Source organism: Stegostoma tigrinum, chromosome 3 (assembly GCF_030684315.1).
Source record: "Stegostoma tigrinum isolate sSteTig4 chromosome 3, sSteTig4.hap1, whole genome shotgun sequence".
Classification (NCBI taxonomy): Eukaryota; Metazoa; Chordata; class Chondrichthyes; order Orectolobiformes; family Stegostomatidae; genus Stegostoma; species Stegostoma tigrinum.
The window spans coordinates 134,744,417-134,765,438 of record NC_081356.1 but is presented as its reverse complement, the minus strand read 5'-3'; the positions used below and the strand labels follow the sequence as shown (position 1 = coordinate 134,765,438).

The 21,022-nt window shown below is 48.0% G+C and overlaps 1 protein-coding gene across 2 annotated transcripts in view; it reads left to right on the top strand.

The window, feature by feature from the left end:
• c9 (complement component 9) overlaps positions 1–19,100 on the top strand; it is a 44,745-nt gene extending 25,645 nt beyond the window's left edge. For both annotated transcript variants that reach the window (XM_059645048.1, XM_059645047.1), the window contains 6 exons: positions 275–515; positions 9,195–9,347; positions 11,059–11,237; positions 16,631–16,862; positions 17,878–18,024; positions 18,976–19,100. In XM_059645048.1, coding sequence (XP_059501031.1) covers positions 275–515; positions 9,195–9,347; positions 11,059–11,237; positions 16,631–16,862; positions 17,878–18,023 — 951 coding nt within the window. In that variant the 3' untranslated portion in view covers position 18,024; positions 18,976–19,100. The remainder of the gene's footprint in view (positions 1–274; positions 516–9,194; positions 9,348–11,058; positions 11,238–16,630; positions 16,863–17,877; positions 18,025–18,975) is intronic.
• The last annotated feature ends 1,922 nt before the right edge of the window (positions 19,101–21,022 follow it).

Sequence of the window (21,022 nt, the reverse complement as noted above, 5' to 3'; positions counted from 1 at the left end):
CCCCTTGGAGCTGGGAATGGGCCCGTGTGAGACAGGGGAAGGATGGCTGACGGGTTTGGAAGAGTAGAAGTGTATACGCAGTTTGGGTGAGGCAGGGTGGGAGTTATGTGTGAGCATGGGACCAGAGACAAGAATACTGCGGGGAGTACAATGCAAACATGTGAACGTGCAGGAATCGTTTGAGGCTGACCCCAGGCTCTTTATTTCTCGTGGTAAGATTTAATTTTCATTCAGAAGTAGATAACTCATTCTTACCAATTTATTCAAAACCTAGACAAATGAATACTTCCGGGTGAAGGGTCAAATTCAGCTGGCAAAATTCCACATGCGGACCAGTCGCTATATGCTTAATGAAGATTTCATCATCGACCTGAAGGATTTGCCAACAGAATATGACAAAGGAGTGTATTTTAAATTCCTCGAAAACTACGGCACACATTATAGTGCCTCTGGAACGCTAGGTGGCGATTATCAAATGGTTTACGTATTGGACAAATCAGAAATGGATCAGGAACGTAAGTCAACTTGTTTCACAGTTCATGATGTAGTTTGCTCCTCCTCACCCAACTCAAACAAAAGCTAAATACTGCTCGTGCTATAATTATTTTATCATTCAGTCAATCACTGAACATTCATTGCCCATCCCTAATTACCCAGAGGGCAATGAAGAGTCAACCACATTGCTGGGGGTGTGGAGACTCATGGAGGTCAGGCCAGGTAAGGACGGCAGTTTTGTTCCCCCAAGGCAATTAGTGAACCAAATGGGTTCCCCTCCGAACTCTTAACAGCTTCCGAGTCATCATTAGATTCTTCAGTACAGGTTTTTCTTCTATTGAATTGAAATTCCACCATCTGCCATGGTGGGATTTGAACCCAGGTCCCCGGAACATCGTCTGGGTCCAGCGACAACACCACGAGGCCATGAGATCCACTTGAAAGCAGCAACAAAAACTGAAGTTGCGACAGAAACTCAGCAGGTCTGCAAGCATTTTCCACAGAAATCCGACAGCGTGGAAACAGGCCCCTCAGCCCAACGAGTCCTGACCCTCAGAATAGCCCACCCAGACCCATCCCCCTAACCTACGCAACCCTGAAAACTATGGACAATTTCGCACAGCTAACCTGCATATCTTTGCACGGTGTGAGGGAGCCCACCAATAGAGGTGACAAATGAGCAAATAAAACACAGTCACCTGAAGATGGGATGGAACACAAAGGATTTGGGTGTGAATGACGTGGTGAGCGAGGGAGGGGTAGGAGTGTGAATGAGGTGGTGAGCGAGGGAGGGGTTTGGAGTGTGAATGACGTGGTGAGCGAGGGAGGGGTAGGAGTGTGAATGAGGTGGTGAGCGAGGGAGGGGTTTGGAGTGTGAATGACGTGGTGAGCGAGGGAGGGGTTTAGAGAGTGAATGAGGTGGTGAGGGAGGGAGGGGTTTGGAGAGTGAATGAGGTGGTGAGCGAGGGAGGGGTTTGGAGAGTGAATGAGGTGGTGAGGGAGGAGGGGTTTGGACAGTGAATGAGGTGGTGAGGGAGGGAGGGGTTTGGAGTGTGAATGAGGTGGTGAGGGAGGGGTTTGGAGTGTGAATGAGGTGGTGAGGGAGGGAGGGGTTTGGAGAGTGAATGAGGTGGTGAGGGAGGGAGGGGTTTGGAGTGTGAATGAGGTGGTGATCGAGGGAGGGGTTTGGAGAGTGAATGAGGTGGTGAGGGAGGGAGGGGTTTGGAGTGTGAATGAGGTTGTGAGCGAGGGAGGGATTTGGAGTGTGAATGAGGTTGTGAGCGAGGGAGGGGTTTGGAGTGTGAATGAGGTGGTGAGCGAGGGAGGGGTTTGGAGAGTGAATGAGGTGGTGAGGGAGGGAGGGGTTTGGAGAGTGAATGAGGTGGTGAGGGAGGGAGGGGTTTGGAGAGTGAATGAGGTGGTGAGGGAGGGAGGGGTTTGGAGTGTGAATGAGGTGGTGAGCGAGGGAGGGGTTTGGAGTGTGAATGAGGTGGTGAGGGAGGGAGGGGTTTGGAGTGTGAATGAGGTGGTGAGGGAGGGAGGGGTTTGGAGAGTGAATGAGGTGGTGAGGGAGGGAGGGGTTTGGAGAGTGAATGAGGTGGTGAGGGAGGGAGGGGTTTGGAGTGTGAATGAGGTGGTGAGGGAGGGGTTTGGAGTGTGAATGAGGTGGTGAGGGAGGGAGGGGTTTGGAGAGTGAATGAGGTGGTGAGGGAGGGGTTTGGAGTGTGAATGAGGTGGTGAGGGAGGGAGGGGTTTGGAGTGTGAATGAGGTGGTGAGGGAGGGGTTTGGAGTGTGAATGAGGTGGTGAGGGAGGGGTAGGAGTGTGAATGAGGTGGTGAGGGATGGAGGGGTTTGGAGTGTGAATGAGGTGGTGAGGGAGGGGTAGGAGTGTGAATGAGGTGGTGAGGGATGGAGGGGTTTGGAGTGTGAATGAGGTGGTGAGGGAGGGGTAGGAGTGTGAATGAGGTGGTGAGGGAGGGGTTTGGAGTGTGAATGGATCTGGGTCTCAGTATTAATGATGGATGAACGTTTGTTGGAGTCCATACGGAGTAAGGCAAAGCCTTAGGGAGGATTGTAGTGAAACACGGTTTATCTACTTTCTCTAACGGTTGAAGGGAAGTAGAAAGCTAGGAAGGGCCATGAGTCATAAGCTTAAATGGAAATCTTCCACCTCCTCCCTCCTCACTGCCCAAGCTCCGAGTTCCACTTCTGGGTGAAGCAGTGCTGAGCTTGGACTTCTTTCAGTGGAGGGGCCTGCATTCACCGCTCGCAATGCAACCCCCTTTCCCCAGGGGAGATGCAGCACAAGCCGCGAGACCACTCTGTGGACAGACCTCCACTCTGTCTGTAAGAATGATCTCTCCCTGCCTGGTCTCAGATAGTTGTCTTTTCAGTAAACCAGCCCTCACTGCTACGTGAACATTCCTGTCCCGGGCTTAGCTGCGATATTCTCAAGAAGCACTGCACACACTGAGAAGGCAGTACCTTCTCTTCTGTATGGCCACTCCACAGTCTCGAGTGCTCACTATTGAGTTTCATACCCATTGAGTGATGCCTCTGTCCCCTCTTATTCTTACATCCCTCACCCTGCTTTCTCTATGTCTCATTGACTTTGCTTTCAGCAGCATTGGCCCATTTTCCTCCATTTCACCCCTTCGCTTACATCCAATTTACATCACTATCCGTCCGTTCCCTCTGAAGGCAAGCATGCAGGTACAGCAGGCAGTGAAGAAAGCTAATGGCATGCTGGCCTTCATCACAAGAGGAATTGAGTATAGGAGCAAAGAGGTACTTCTGCAGCTGTACTGGGCCCTGGTGAGACCGCGCCTGGAGTATTGTGTGCAGTTTTGGTCTCCAAATTTGAGGAAGGACATTCTTGCTATTGAGGGAGTGCAGCGTATGTTCACGAGGTTAATTCCCGGAATGGCGGGACTATCATATGTTGAAAGATTGGAGCGACTGGGCTTGTATACTCTTGAGCTTAGAAGGATGAGAGGGGATCTGATTGAGACGTATAAGATTATGAAGGGATTTGACACGCTGGAGGCAGGAAGCATGTTTCTGCTGATGGGTGAGTCCAGATCCAGAGGACACAGTATAAAAATAAGGGGTACGCCATTTAGAACAGAGTTGAGGAAAAACTTCTTCACCCAGAGAGTGGTGGATATATGGAATGCTCTGCCCCAGAAGGCAGTGGAGGCCAACTCTCTGGATACTCTCAAGAAAGAGATAGACAGAGCTCTTAAAGATAGTGGAATCAAGGGTTATGGGGATAAGGCAGGAACAGGATACTGATTGTGGATGATTGGCCATGATCATAATGAATGGTGGTGCTGGTTCGAAGGGCCAAATGGCCTACTCCAGCACCTGTTGTCTATTGTCTATTGCCTGTCACCAGTCATCTTTGTGTTTTGCTCACAATCTGAAACAAACAAACAATCTCGAGCAGAAATTGCTGCAGAAACTCAGCAGGTCTGCCAGCATCTGTGGACAGAAAGTGGAGTTAAGATTTCGGGTCCAGTGACCCTACTTTGGGTTAGCTGCTCTTCCTCCCTCTCTGCCAACAGTGTGAAAATCAATATTTTCCAGCACTTTACGCTCCAGTGGAGTCACTGGAATTGAAACATTAATTCTGTTTCTCTCTCTCCTGACCTGCTGTGTTTCTCTAGTGCTCTCTCAGACTGTCCCCCAGCCACGTTTGCTTCCCCTTCATGTTTCGCAGCTCCAGCTAAACTGAATCTATCACTCCACTCTTCAACTGAAGATCCTCACTTCCCGATGCGCTAATCTCATCTCCTTTTAGGAGCACTGCCTCCCACCTCCATTCTCTTTCGTTTTCTATCCCCGCTAAACAGAGAATATCCTGGATGTTCAGTTCCCAATCTTGGCTCAGCCTGTACTCAAATCATGGGAATTCAATCAGATCCATCCACGTCAATATGTGTACATTTAAAGGATTAACTCCTTTATGAATGCTGTGTTGTGAATTCAGATTTCAGGTGGCTTGCCCTAAACTATGTTCTATGTTCTTAACTCAAACATTCCAACAATGTTCTCCATTTTGATATTATTTAATGCTTGCTACTTGTGTCTTCTATTTATCTGATTTCTATTTATCTACCTTGTGCGCTCACACGTTTAATCTACCTGGATACAGTGAGCATTGACAACCCTGTCTTCATCTCAGCAATCCTGAGATCATGGATGTGAGTTTGCTCGCTGAGCTGGAAGGTTCGTTTTTAGACGTTTCATCACTATTCTAGGTAACATCATCAGTGAGCCTCCGATGAAGCGCTGGTGTTATGCCCCGCTTTCTATTTATCTGTTTAGGTTTCCTTCGTTTGGTGACATCATCAACGCAGGAAATGACAACCTGGGATAGATCCCATCCGGACCTGGGGACTTGTCCACCTTAATGTCTTTTAGGATACTTAACACTTCCTCCTTCCTTATGTCAACTTGACCTAGACTAAGCAAACATCGATCCCTAACCTCAACATCCATCATGTCTCTCTCGCTATCCTGAGATCATCTCGTTCACCATCAGCACTTCAGCTCTTCAGTCTGAGCCGCTCACACCACTTGTAGGATTCTATCCTTTTAACTCAGTCCTGTGCTACTTGTGGTGGCTCAGTGGTTAGCACTGCTGCTTCACAGCACCAGGGATGTGGGTTCGATTCCATCCCTAGGCACCTGTCTGTGTGGAGTTTGCACGTTTTCTGTGTGGGGCCGCTCTGGTGACCTCCTGCAGTCCATGTGTTCAAAAAGACATTTAGATAAGTGTATGAAGAGGGGAGATGGGACGAAGGGACTGTCTCTGTGCTATATAATTCTCTGACTATAAATTATAAATTACCCACAGTGTGCAGGCTAGATGGGCAGCCATGAGAAATGCAGCGTTACAGGGATGGGGTGTCCCACTCTTTAGAGGGATAGTATGGGCTGAATGGCCTGCTGGATTCTATGATTCACTTCCTGGAGTGTTGTTTTTGTTCTTGCTGCCTTTTGTGTGGGGAGATTTTCCTGTTTCTTGTTTTCTTGTCGATGAGAGTAAACTGGTTGATGTGGTGTAAATGGATTTCAGCAAGGCGTTCGATAAGGTTCCCCACAATAGGCTATTGTACAAAATGCGGAGGAATGGAAATGTGGGAGATATAGCAGTTTGGATCGGAAATTGGCTTGCTGAAAGAAGACAGAGGGTGGTAGTTAATGGGAAATGTTCATCCTGGAGACCAGTTACTAGTGGTGTACCGCAAGGGTCGGTGTTAGGTCCACTGCTGTTTGTCATTTTTATAAGTGACCTGGATGAGGGCGTAGAAGGATGGGTTAGTAAATTTGCAGGTGACACTAAGGTCGGTGGAGTTGTGGATAGTGACGAAGGATGTTGCAGGTTGCAGAGAGACATAGATAAGCTGCATAGCTGGGCTGAGAGATGGCAAATGGAATTTAATGCGGACAAGTGTGAGGTGATGCACTTTGGTAGGAGTAACCGGAAGGCAAAGTACTGGGCTAATGGTAAGATTCTTGGTAGTATAGATGAGTAGAGAGATCAACGGTGTCCATGTACATAGATCCTTGCAAGTTGCCACCCAGGTTGACAGGGCTGTAAAGAAGGCATACAGTGTTTTAGCTTTCATTAATAGAGGGATCGAGTTCCGGAACCAAGAGGTTATTGTGAAGCTGTACAAAACTCTGGTGTGGCCGCACTTGGAGTATTGTGTACAGTTCTGGTCACCGCATTATAAGGAGGATGTGGAAGCTTTGGAAAGAGTGCAGAGGAGATTTACTAGGATGTTGCCTGGTATGGAGGGGAGGTCTTATGAGGAAAGGCTGAGGGACTTGAGGCTGTTTTCATTAGAGAGAAGAAGGTTGAGAGGTGAATTAATTGATACATATGAAATAATCAGAGGGTTAGATTGGGTGGATAGGGAGAGCCTTTTTCCTAGGATGGTGATGGCGAGCACGAGGGGGCATAGCTTTAAATTGAGGGGTGAAAGATATAGGACAGATGTCAGAGGTAGTTTCTTTACTCAGAGAGTAGTAAGGGAATGGAACCCTTTGCCTGCAATGGTAGTAGATTCGCCAACTTTAGGTACATTTAAGTCGTCATTGGATAAGCATATGGACGTACATGGAATAGTGTAGGTTAGATGGGCTTGAGATCGGTATGAGAAGTCGGCACAACATCGAGGACCGAAGGGCCTGTACTGTGCTGTAATGTTCTATGTTCTATGTTTATCGTCACATGACTTCTGTGTTCTGTAACTGGTCAGTACTGCAGCAGAAACGGGCTGGGATCCAACTCCAAGCCAATAAGCTTTCATCAGGTATTTCTTTTTTAGGTTTCATCCCCATGGCAACCTCAGCCAAAGTGAAACTCTCAGAAGTGGTGCTGTATTGAAGAGTTGGAGTTACACCCCTTCTAGAAAACTCTTCAATTTCACTTTGGTTTTAAAATCTAAGGCACTGATACAAACTCTCTGCCAAGTATAGAGTTAATCAGGTTTAGAGCTCGATGAACGCAGGAGGCCAAGCAGCATCAGAGGAGCACGAAAACTGACATTTCGGGCCTAGAACCTTCTTCTGAAGAGGGTTCCAGGCCCGAAACGCCAGCCTTCCTGCTCCTCTGATGCTGCTTGCCCTGTTGTGTTCAGCTCCACACCTTGTTATCTCAGATTCTCCAGCATCTGCAGTTCCTACTATCTCTGGTAGAGTTAATCACTCCACTTTATTGCGGTGGTGAAAGGCACTATATGAATGCATTTTCCTTCTTTCAGAGCTGGGATATCTCTAACAATTCCTTTACAAACATATTCTCATTCCCTTCCTGCTGTTATCACATCTCCCGAACACAAGGGCCCAATCATAGAAACACACAGTTTGACAGCAGCAGTTATCAATGAGAAATGACAATGTTGTTCCTCTGCAGGCTGTGTGTGTATGAGAGCTCTCATCCCATGAGCTCCCACCTTATACCAACCTTCATCACATCCAGTTGGCGATCTCACTAACTGTTGAACAGCTGGTTAGATTGTTCCTGACTTTCATCAATTTGTAATATTGCACCCACCTCCTACATTTGCTGCCGTTTCCACCACATCCAGTGGGGTGCCCCGACTAGGGACATTCTCCCTCCCGTACTGAACACGACAAATGCAGGAGATCACAGCGGGTCAGGCAGCATTCATGGTGAGAGAGCAAGTTAACATTTCGAGTCTGGATAACTCTTCATCAGAGCTGAAGTGTGGAGGGGCAGCATTTATGCTACAGTTTGAGGGGGGAGGTATGTGGGGCTATAGGGTGCTGATGGAGAAAACATGTTGATAACAAGGTGTGGAGCTGGGTGAACACAGCAGGCCAAAAAGCATCTTAGGAGCACAAAAGCTGACGTTTTGGGCCTTGGCCCTTTTCTGAAGAAATGTCTAGGCCCGAAACGTCAGCTTTTGTGCTCCTCTGATGCTGCTTGGCCTGCTGTGTTCATCCAGCTGCACACTTTATTATCTCTGATTCTCCAGCATCTGCAGTTCCCATTATGTCTAAAACATGTTGATTGTACAGATTAATTGATTGGAATGTGAGAATGGCAGCTAATGGAGTGTTTAACTGAAAACCAAAAGATCTGCAGATGCTGTAAATCAGGAACGAAAACAGAAGTTGCTGGAAAAGCAGGTCTGGCAGCATCTGTGAAGAAAAAGAATCAGAATTAACGGTTCAGATCCAGTGACCCTTCCTCAGGACTGTACTGACAGATGCCAAGCTTTCACTCACTATAATCAGTCCTGAGGAAGGGCCACTGGACCTGAAAAATTAACTCGGCTTTCTCTCCACAGACGCTGCCAGACCAGCTGAGGATTTTCAGCAATTTCTGTTTTTTGTTTCTGATTTACAGCGTCCACTGTTCTTTCAGTTTTTTCCAGGAACTGAATGGCCTTCTCATTATCTTAACGCTTATGCTAAAGCACCAAATGAAGCCTCAATCATTGAGCAAGGTAATTGCTGAGCTGAAGGCACACACATCATTGGCAGAGAGATTAATGTTGGTGATGGTGTGTAGTTTTATCATGACATGAGCATATCGTAAAGATGATTCTGTAAGAGGCCAGAACTTGAGGAGTCTGAGGTGTTTTGGAAGGCTGTAGAGAAGGGGTTTGAAAAGAAATATCTAAGAATTTAAGCAGCAAACTGTATCACGATGGGGAGCCATTAGGGGGCCAGTTCATCCCACTTCAGCAGAACTAGAACAGAACAGGATGCACTGGGCTAAACCCTGAGTCATAGAGTCATACAGCACAAGAAACAGGCCCACCATACCTATCCTGGCCAACAAACAATACACTAATCCCATTTGTCTGCAATTGCCTATTATACCCTGGCATTTTAAGTGCTCTGGCATTTTGAGATGCATCTCAAAAGTTGCTAGAGTCCCTGCCTCTAGCGCCCTGCCAGGAAGCACATTCCATGTTTCTCCCACTCTCTGGGTGAAATAACTCTTTCTTTACCCTCCTCTAACTTACTTCCTCTTCGTCTCAAACTGATGACCTCTGCTGTTAGACATGGCTCCCATGGGGAAATGATTCACACGATATAGTCTTTCCACGCCTCCATCAGATCCCTCTCGCCACCGTCGCTTCAACCTCCTGGCCACCTGTCAGCATCACTTGATTCCCCAGTTGAAATCCATTGTGTTCTCTGTTCGCAGGTATCACCAGCGAACAGGTGAAGAGATGCCTGGGCTTTGATGCAAACTTCAACATCCAACAGAGCATGTCAGAAGACCCGGGCTCCACAAATGTTGGAGGTGGCCTGAACATCAACACTGACAGCTGTAAGAAGATCACTAACAGCAACTACAGTACGTAAGACGATTCCAACGATCAGCCGAGGCTGTATTCTTCATTTCACCAAAACCTGCGCATGATCCAGAGGTTGTCCCATCAGGTCACTCAAAGGAACATGCCCGGTTCATACAGACACACCAGAGAAAAGAGTGGTCAGACATGCAGCAACGCTGGTCTTCATCACAGGTTCCATATCTCCCCAGGACAGGGAAAGCACGGGGTTAGATACAGAGTAAAGCTCTCTCTACACTGTCCCCGATCAAACACTCCCAGGACAGGTACAGCATGGGGTTAGATACAGAGCAAATTCTCTCTACACTGTCCCCGTTCAAACAGTCCCAGGACAGGTACAGCATGGGGTTAGATACAGAGCAAACTCTCTCTACACTGTCCCCATCAAACAGTCCCAGGACAGGGACAGCATGGGGTTAGATACAGAGCAAACTCTCTTTACACTGTCCCTGATCAAACAGTCCCAGGACAGGGACAGCATGGGGTTAGATACAGAGCAAACTCTCTCTACACTGTCCCCGATCAAACAGTCCCAGGACAGGTACAGTATGGGGTTAGATACAGAGCAAACTCTCTCTACACTGTCCCCATCAAACAGTCCCAGGACAGGGACAGCAGCACAGTCCAACCCCAGGCCCTGTGCAGGAATGTGTTATGTTCCACACTATCTGAGTTTGTATTTAATGAAAACCAGAATAGGAAGTGTATAGAGGGATCCAGATCCTGAAAGTGAATAGAGTTTTAGTACATTAGGGCAGAATGTGCCGGTGCAGGCCTGGAGGGTCAAAGGGCCTGTTCCTGTGTTGTATTGTTCTTTGTTTTTGTTTTTTATTGACAGGATGTGGGTGTCACTGACTGCAGCATCATGGATTTGTCGCTAAGCACGTGACGATGAGCTGCTGCAGTCCTCCGGGTTCAGTCTGTTAGGGAGTGAATTCCAGGCCTATTTCTCCATGAAGGAATGGTGAGAATGTCATCAGGATGGTCTGAGTGCAGGGCTTGCAGCATCCCCGTACATCTGCTGCCCTTTACCTGACTCCCTCAGCTCCCAGGGAATTCCCTCTGGAAGCCTTGCTTCAGTTATCCCACTGGGGTCTCTGTACTGCAGCGTCTGCAGAAGCACCGACACTCAGCAGTGTTACTCAGCAGGAAGCAGCAGCTGCAGAACCACTTCTGTTCTTCATGATAACACGGTGTGAAGCTGGATGAACACAGCAGGCCAAGCAGCATCAGAGGAGCAGGAAAGCTCATAGGACATAGAACACAGATGGCAGAAAAAACCAGCCCAGCTTGTCCCCACCTCCCTAACCTGTTCTTCCTCTCACCTATCCCCTCCTCCCACCTCAAGCTGCACCTCCATTTCCCACCTACTAACCTCATCCCGCCCCCTTGACCTGTCCGTCCTCCCCGGACTGACCTATCCCCTCCCTACCTCCCCATCTATACTCTCCTCTCCACTTATCTTCTACTCTACCTATCTTCAGTCCACCTCCCCTCTCTCCCTATTTATTTCAGAATCCTCTCCCCATCCCCCTTTTCTGATGAAGGGTCTAGGCCCAAAGCATCAGCCTTCCTGCTCCTGAGATGCTGCTTGGCCTGCTGTGCTCATCCAGCTCTACACCTTGTTATCTCAGATTCTCCAGCACCTGCAGTTCCTACTATCTCTGTTCTTCTTCGTGCTCACTTTAAAAGCTCGTCTGCTTTTTTTTTCAGCTTCACAAACGGAAAAGCCCATCATCAAGGATGTGCTGTCATTTGTAAACGGCGGTGACACTGTATTTCTGACCAAGCTAAATGTGCTGCTGTCTGAGAAAACGCAGCCTCTCGATATCTCTGTTTACACAGACTGGGCCGGCTCGCTGATCCACGCTGCAGCATTAGTGAGGCAACAGGTCAGCACGTGGTGTGCAGATACACAGGGTTCAACTTGAAGCAATTTTGCAAGACGCTGTACAACAGGCGGTGCGATTCTAAAGGGAGAGCAGGAGCAGAGGGAGCTGGGGGTGTATGTGCACAGATCGTTGAGTGTGGTTGGACGCGTGGAGAGAGCAGTTAATAACACTCGCAGTGTTCTCAGCTTTACGAATAGGGACATAGATTTCAAGGACACACAAGATGATGTTGAAGTTGTGCAAGATGCTGTGTGAGATGTAGAAGGTAATGAAAGGCACAGACAGGGTAGTCAGGAAGAAGATGGAGGGATCAGAGACTGGGGTTGAAGAGTCATTGGGGTGGGGGGTGTTGGAGGATTTTATACTGTTGTGTGCGTGTCACATTGTAGGAAAGATGTGAGTATGTTGGAGACAGTGCAGTGTGATTCACAGGAATGGTTCCACTAGTACACATCTAAATATTTCTTCAATGTGATAAGGGTTTCTGCCCCTCACCACCCTTACAGGCTGCATGTTCCAGATTCCCCACACCTTCTGGGTGTAAGCATTTTCCTCACATCCCCTCTAAACCTGCTGCCACTCACCTTAAATGAAACACCCTCCCCCCGCTCCCCCCAACACTACTCAATCCCAGTCATTGATCCCTCCGTCAAAAGGAAGGATTTCTTCCTGACTGCCTGTCTGTCCCCTTCATAATTTTATACATCTCAGTCGGGTCCCCTCTCAGTCTCCTCTGCTCCAAGTCAAAAAACCCCAAACTGTCTAATCTCTCTTCATAACAGAAACTCTCCAGGCCAGGCAAAATCTTGGTAAATCTCCTCTGCAGGGCTATCGCATCCCTCCTATAATGTGGATTCCAGAACTGCACAGGACACTCTCTCTATGGCCTAACAAATGTTTCATATGTTCTAGCATTAACCTCCCTGCACTTAAACCTCATGCCTCGGTTAACAAAAGCAAGTATACCTTCTTAACCACTTTATCCATCTGCCCGATATCTTAAGGGACCAGTGTCTATATATGCCAGGGTCTCTCTGATCCTCCGCAACTCCCAGAGTCCTAACATTCTTTGAGTATTCCCTTGTTTGTCCTGCTCAAGTGCATTCAACAGAGGCATTGGGCGGTAATTGGATGGAAGTGGTGCCCAGGGTTGTGGGGAAAGGCAGGAGATTGGCACTGGGTATTAGAAACAGATCAGGCATGATGAGCCGAATGGCCTCCCCTTGCACTGTAGCAATTCTGTTGCAGGAGAATATTAAGGGGCAGGATGAGGGTGTTTCTCAGGTAAGGCCACTCTTGTCAGTGAGGCAACAGGACTGAATATTTACTACAGTCGCTCTTCCTTCTCAGTTCACTCGATGAGCCTATTCAATCTTAAAAGACTCAGCACTGCAGGATAGCCCTTCAGTGTGTTCCAACACCCTATGGAATCCAGGCTGATCTGCTATTGCATACCTTTTCGCCAAGTCTCTTCATACCTTTTATTCTTAAAAATCAATCCCTCTCAGTTTTGAACCTGACAATTCCTACTGGCTTTATGTTTTTGGCTTATAATTGAAATCCTTAATCAGCAGGTATGGTTTCTGTCAACCCACATGCTTTAGGTCAAATCAATCGTTCCTTTATTACAGGATAATTATGATGGCTCCTCAGGATGTGAACCTTGGTATCCAGGTCTTGCCCTGGTAAACTAATGTCACATGCTTTCTCCAAGTGAATACTTCCTTCCCAAAGTCCTATGCCGAGAACCATCTGTGTGGTCTAACCAGGGCTTTGGACAGTTGAGGTTTAACTCTTACTGCATAGTATTCCACTCACTATCTACAAAGTCTGGCATTCCATTTGCCTTTTTGATTATTTCTTCATCTGTACATGAGATTTTCCCTCAATGTTTTTCATCATTTACATCCTCCCTGTTGATTGATTTGACTTTAAGCCATGTGTACCTAAGTACAGTGAAAGGTTTTGAGAGCAGTATTGGCAGCTCATAGAAGACAAAAACATACAGATCACAGGGTGAAAGAAAAAAAACTTGGATAGAGCGTGGCACTCAAGTTACCGCACAGGATGTGCGCCCGGCAAGATCAACATTAATAAGATCAGCATTAATTTAAGTTAGATAGGTCCATTCATCCAACGAACAACAGCAGGGAAGCACCTGTTCTTGAAACTGCATGTGTTCAAGCTTCTGTATCATCTGCCTGACAGAACAAGTCGTAGGAGTGATTGGTCTTTGATGATGTCGGCAGCCTTTCTGCAGCAATAAGGGGTGTAAATGGAATCCATGGATGGAAGGTTGGCTTCTGCAGTGGTCTGGGCTACGCACACCACCTTCTGTAGTTTCTTACGCTCCTGGGCAGAGCGGTTGCTGTTCCAGGCCGTTATACACCCAGACAGTATGTTTTCAACGGGGCATCTGTAGAAGGTGGTGAGGGTCCTTATGGACTTGGCAAATTTCCTGAGCTGCCTGAGGAAGGAGAGGCGTTGTTGTACCTTCCTGACTGTCACATCTACGTGGGAAATCGGGGACAAGTTGTCGGTTATTGTCACTCCGAGGAACTCAACACTCTCCACCCTCAACCTCAGTTCCATTGACGTAGATGGGGGTGTGTTCTCCTCCTTTCTTTCTGAAGTTGATCATCAGTTCTTTGGTTTTTCTGATGTTGAGAGGGAAAAGGCCTTTTTCCTGGGGTGGAGGCGCCCAAAACAAGAGGGCATGAGAGGGGAATGATGTAAGAAAGACCTAAGGGGCAACATTTTCACGAGCTGCCAGAGGAAATGGTGGAGGCTGGTACAAGTACAGCATTTGAAAGGCACTTAGAGGGGTATATGAATAGGAAGGGTTTGGAGGAATATGGGCCAAAGTTTATAATGGATGTCAGGTGAGCATGGACATGTTGGGCTGAAAGGCCTCTTTCTATGCTGTATATCTCTGTGTCGACCGTACCCTTTCCCAAAGGACATCCCACCCATCCCTGGACACTACAGCTTATTGGCATTGCCAAGCAGCCTAACTCTGGACTGTGGGAGGAATCCCATGCAGACACGGAGAGAACATGCAAACTCTACACAAACAGTCACCCAAGAGTGGGATTGAACCCAGGTCCCTGGCCCTGTCAGGTGACAGTGCTAACCACTGAGCCACTGTACCACCTATGCTTTGCTGAGGGCAAGCGCATTGCTAAGGAAGGGAAATGTTTTTCCCTAAGTGCAAGTTATTTCATTTCAAATCAACTCTGTTTCAGCTCCTTTTGATAATCTCTGAAACTTCAGTTACAATCTGAGCACTCCTTCCAGGGTGCAAAGCCCTCCTGGATCATACTAAATCTTAACGAGGAAATATAGAACATTACAGCATAGTACAGGCCCTTCGGCCCTCGATGTTGCACCGACCTGTGAAACTAAACAGAAGCCCATCTAACCTACACAATTCTGTTATCATCCATATGTTTATCCAATGACCATTTAAATGCCCTTAAAGTTACATGTTCTCATTATCCCTATCCAATCCCTCAGTGTTACCTTTCTAAACGCCCTTCAGAGGAAATGGAACCTGCTCAAACTTTCCTCAAAGACAACCAGGCATTAGCCTAATGAACCTCTTCTGAACTATTTTCAATATAAATATCTTTCCTTAAATAAACAGATAAGATCAGCCGACAGTAACCTGCTGGTTTCCCACAGCCCTGGACCAAGATGTCCCTATTTTTATTCTCCAGGCCCCTTGTGAAAAAGGCCAACATTCCATTAGCCTTCCTAATTACTTGCTGGGCCTTTTGATGATTAACATAGAATGATGCCCAGATCCCTCTGCATTGCAACATTCTGCATCTCCATCTGTTTAAATAAGATTCTGCTTTTCCATTCCAAATGTCAACATTGACAACTTCACATCTTCCCAGACTTTAGCGCACCTGCCAATTTTTTTTTGCCAACTCTCTTACCCTGTCCTATGCCTTTGTGGGGTTTTTTTATCCTCTTCACAACTCCCTTTCCTAGCTGTCTGTATCACATACAAACATTGTTACAATACCATTAGTCCCCGCATCCAACTACTTGAATATAAATAATTGAATCCCTGCCAACAATCCCTGTGGTATGTCACTCATTACAATTTGCCAATCTAAAAATGACTGATTTATCCCTAACTCTGCTTCCTATTAGTCAGCCTATGCTCTCCAATACCGACTTGTCACTGTTATCCTGTGTATTAACCTTTTATGTGGCCCCCAATCAAATGTCAAATGGAAATCCATATACACCACATCTACTAGTTCCCCTTTATTTTCCCTGCTTGTTGGTCCTCAAAGAACTCTAATAAAATTGTCAAACATTAGTTTTCTTTCATTAAACCATATAGACTCTGCTGTTATAACAAGGTGTGAAGCTGGATGAACACAGCAGGCCAAGAGCCTAGACCCTTCTCCAGCATCTGCAGTTCCTACTATCTCCTAGACTCTGCTGTTGCTATTTTTATAAGCTTCCTGTTACTATTTCTTTCATAATGGACTTAATGACAGAAGTTAGATCAATTAGCCATTTTTTTCCTGCTTTCTGTCTCACTCCGTTCCCCGAATATTCTGTTGGATTTGCAGTTTTCTAGACTACTTGGATCTGGAAAATTTTGGAAAATTACAACCAGTACATTCCAAAATCTCTGCAGCCATACTACAACATAATTCCTACTTTCAGTTTGAAAGTGGGAAATTTTGGATCTGAGACTAAAACCTTAAACTTAAATAATAAAGGGTACTAAAAGATTATGGACACAGGGAGAGCATTGGGGAAGTTGGTTACAAGTTGGTTTGTGTGTAGAATGAGTGCAGAGGACTAAATGTCAATCCATAATATTCTAACATTCGTGTTTTGTGAGGACAGCTTGGATTGACCAGCAGATGAAGAGGGGTTAGATAACATTGGGTTGTTTTCTTTGGAACAGGGAAGGCTGGAGGTGGGGTGTGGGGAGGGAGATGTACTTGGTGGAGGTGTATAAGATTATGAGGGGTAGGGATGGGGTGTATAGAAAGCAGCTGCTCCCCTTACTTGAAGGGCCAACAACAGGAGAGTATCATATTAAGGTGAGGATCAGGAGGTTTAGAGAAGTTATAAGGAAAACCTTTTCACTCAGAGGCAGTGGGGTTCTGGAATGTGCTGCCTGGGAGGAGAGTTGAGACAGGAAGCTCACAACCTTTATAAAGTACCTGGATGAGCACTTGAAATGCCATAACATTTGAGGCTATGGGCCAAGTGCGGGAGAGTGGGACTTTCGCAAATTGACAGTAGTTTCTATGGTACAGACCCAATGGGCTGAAGGGCCTCTTCTGCATTGTATCATTCTGGGATCATTTCCGGCCACACTTTGGTAACTGACGTTGCAATGTTGTCTTTGCCAGTTGAAGCCAGTCTACAGTTTGGTGCCACCCACAATGAGGGATGCCTTAGTGATCCGGCAGAACCTGGAGCGAGCTACATCTGACTATGAAGCGGAGTACAGTGTCTGTAAGTGTGCGCCGTGTATGAATGGCGGCACGCTGATCCAATTGGATGGCCAATGTCAGTGCCTGTGCCCCATGATGTTCCAGGGGCTGGCCTGTGAAACCTCCAAACCTCAAAACAAAGGCAAAGGTGAGTCAATGCATAGTCACTTGACCCAGCTTCCCAACGCTCTCGAATGGTCGGCACCCTTCTCCAAACGCCTGGCTGAAGCTCTTCAAGGAGATTCACCTCCTCCTTTCCCTCCCTTCTGGCTTCTCTCCCCCTAGCCAAGGGCTGTAGAGGGCCCAGTGACCCTGGAAATCCAATGGCTTGCCCCAAATTCCACTGAAATAATTGAAGGAATCCGCTCAGTGTTGGGGCGTTACCACATAAACATAAAAAAGGTCCAAAAAAAAACACTGCCAGGCAAACCTTTCGCTAACTGGAGGATCCTTTCTGTGCCTCACGCTGTGAGGTGTGTCAGGGAGACCATCCTGCCACTGCTGCCACCTCGGGCTGCCAAGGGGGACTGAGGGAGTGGGGGCCGGGGCTGGAAAAATCTACCCCACTCCTATACCAAACCAGGCCTTCCCCCACTGAGCTGCCAACCCTTCCACATTACCCCCATACCCACTGAAGCTACTTCTGGCATTCTCCCGAAAGACCAGTACATGCCACTGCCAGCCCTTTCCAACATCGTGCCAGGCCCAAGAGTGCACTGGGTGGGTCGAGGATGAGGGTGAAAGGTGTTTGATCTGTAGACGATTGTTACTGTGGTGTTGAGATGGGGCTTGGTGGGAGTGGTAAAGCATTCCAGGTTCCTGAATGGCTAGTGCCATGTGTGGGGTTGTCCCCTTCAGGGGGAACGGCTTTGGGATTAACAAGTCTATAACAGCGAGTAGAAACAGCAGCTTCATGAATGCTAACCTGCCTCGAATGGGGTGCCAGCTCACCGGACAGTACCGTGTGGAAAGGGCTCCCAGCAGGACGTGGGCACTGGGGCAGTCATGGGGTGGGAAGCAGGAAGAGCAGGGGGAGAGAGCCCTCTCCCATGGGGGTGGCTGAAAGTCACACAGCAGGTGCGGGGCGCGTGGAGGGGCGCAGGGGGTTGGGGGGATTGTATGGAGCAGCGGTGAACGGTGTCTGTTTTCTCGTCACTGAGCAGCAGGTTACACCAACGGGCAGTGGAGCTGCTGGTCGGAGTGGTCCTCGTGTACCAACAAGCAACAAGTGCGTAGCCGACAGTGTGTGGGCACACAGGGAGGCGGAGAGCCGTGCCCAGGGGAGAACCAGGGCACCCGTCACTGCTGAGGTAAAACGTTGCATGTGGCCCTGGGGAGCGGGAGACGTGAAGCCCCAGGGAGCAGAAAAGCAGATTTAGAAAGCATCTTCCGTGACCTGAGGACCTTTTCTTGCGTATTCTTTAAACAAATGTCAGCAACACTAGCTGGACCAGCATTTGTTGCCCATCCCTCATTGCCTCTGAATTGAGTGCCTCACTTGGCCATTTCAGAGGATGTCGCTGTGGGTCAGGAGTCACATATAGGCCAGGTCAGGTGAGTAGGGCATATTCCCCTCCCTAAAGGACATTAATGAAAAGGATGGGATTTTAGGACAATTGAGGATAGTGTCATTGTCACTGAGACCAGCTTTCAGTCCCAGGTTTACTCACTGAGTTTAAATTCCATCAGCTGCTGGTATCCTCATCAGTCAGTGCACCTGATTCCAGCGCGCCCGATTCCAGTGTGCTTGGTAGAGTGTGTCTCATTCCAGTGCATCTGGTCCCAGTGCGCCCGGCTCCAGTGCGCCCGGTTCCAGTGTGCTTGGTAAAGTGTGTCTCATTCCAGCGGGTCTCATTCCAGTGCGTCTCGTTCCAGTGCGTCTCGTTCCAGTGCGTCTCATTCCAGTGCGCCTGGCTCCAGTGTGCTTGGTAAAGTGTGTCTCATTCCAGCGGGTCTCATTCCAGTGCGTCTCGTTCCAGTGCGTCTCGTTCCAGTGCGTCTCATTCCAGTGCGCCCGGTTCCAGTGTGCTTGGTAAAGTGCACCCGGTTCTAGCGCGCCTGATTCCAGTGTGTTTGGCACAGTGAGCCTGGTCCCAGTGCATCCGGTTCCAGTGCCTCTGGTTACAGTGTGCCAAATTCCAGCGCCTCGGATCCCAGCGCCTCGAACCCCAGCGCTTCGGGTTTAAGATACAGCTTGACGCCGGGTGCCCAGTTTGCTCTCACAGTGAATCCACATGACAGTAAGCCCTTTTCCGTTTCAGAGCCAAGACTGTGTGGAGGAGGCAGAGCGAGCTCGGGCCCAGCAGCTGATCACCCAGCTGGCACCACAGCCAACTTCCATCAGTGGCACATCTGTTCAACACTCATAATAAACTGTTCAAAAATATTATACACTCTCATTGTTGGCATTAAACATGCCCAGGACAAGGACAGCACGGGGCTGGATATAAAGGAATGCTACCTCTACACTCTTCCTCATCAAACATTCCCAGAAGAGGGGCAACATGATGGTTAGATACAAAGTAAAGCTCCATCTACACCATCCTTATCAAACACTCCCAGCACAGGGACAGATACAGAGGAAAGCTTCCTCTACACCGGTCAGTCATTGCATTTGGAGAGTTGGAGAGTGACTTAGGAGTGGTATACTCAGAGCGTGTTTTGGGCCCTCACAGTTGGGCTGATTTTACAATGTCACTGTGGACTGAGCACTCGAAGGTTGGCATTAGCAGTGTAATGATCAGGGGGCGGGCGATCAGAATTGCAGATGCATTGTGGGTATTCGGCACTTCTGGCTGAAGACTGCTGCGAAAGTTTCAGCCTTATCTTTTGCACTGATGTGCTGGGCTCTTCCATCATTGAGGTTGGGGATATTTGTGGAGCCCCCTCCTCCAGTGAGTTGTTTAATCATCCACCACCATTCACAACTGGATGTGGCAGGACTGCAGAGCTTAGATCTGCTCGTTGGTTGTGGGATCGCTAGGCTGTGTCTATCACTTACTGCTGTCGCTGTTTGGTGTGCAAGCAGTCCTGTTTGGTGGCTTCATCTTCAGGTAAGCCTGGTGCTGCTCCTGGCATGCCCTCCTGCACTCTGCATTGAAACAGGGTTGATCCTCTGGCCTGATGGTAATGGTTGATATACTGGGTATATACGCTGGCGTATAATTCTGCTGTCGATGGCCCACAGCGCCTCCTAGATACCCAGCATTGAGTTGCTAGATCTGTTCGAAGTCTGTCCCATTTGGCACAGTGACAGTGCCTCACAACACGATGGAGGCTGTTCTCAATGTGAAGGCAGGACTTTGTCTCCACAAGGACTGTGCGATGGTCACTCTTACCGATACTGTCATGGACAGATGCACCTGCAGCTGGCTGATTGGTAAGGATGAGCTCAGGTATGTTTCTCCCTCTTGTTGGTTCCCTCACCGCCTGCCACAGACCCAGTCTAGTAGTTCTATCCTTTAGGACCCGACCAGCTCGATGGGTAGTCCTGGTGCCGAGCCCCTCCTGGCGGTGAGCACTGAAATCCCCCACCCAGAGTACACTCCGTTCCCTTGCCATCCTTAGTGCTTCCTCTAAGTGTTGTTCAACATTGATGAGAGACTGATTCACCAGCTGAGGGAGGGCGGTACGTGGTAATCAGCACGAGGATTCCTTGCCCATGTTTAGCCTGAAACCATGAGACTTCATGGGGTCCAGAGGCAATGTTGAGGACTCCTGTAGCAACACTCCTGTCCCAGTGTGACCCTGAATGTGGTTAAGGGATGTTACATTTTGAGAGTGGGCTTGGGATAGCACTCAGAGTGTGTGAGCTGCTCTGATGCGATGTGGTTTTGGACAGGGTGTGAGTTAACGGTGTGAGAATGGAAAAACAGTGCTGACGACTGAAACATTGCTGACGTTGATCTGTTGAGAAGAGCAGGGACTGCATATTATACAGGGAAGATTTTCAAACGGGAATTGAGAGAAGATTCAGAAATGAAGAGGGAAGCACAAGTTGATAAATTGGACATTGTCAGCAGCATATCATTTAAGATTTCCCTGCAAATGGGTTAATTTCCAGGGCCATTTATTCATTCAACAGCCACCAACAACAACAATGTGTATTGATACGGCATATTTGACAGAACGAAATGTTCACAGGAATGTGGTGGCCCGGACAAAGAGATACTGGTCCAGACAAATAGATACTGGTCCCAACAGACAATCCACAGAACATTTTACAGACCAGAAAGGAGCTGAAATGAGAGATAAGTAGAGAGTAAGAGAGTGAGATGGAGCAAATTCTGTAGCTTTGAGCCTGGCAAA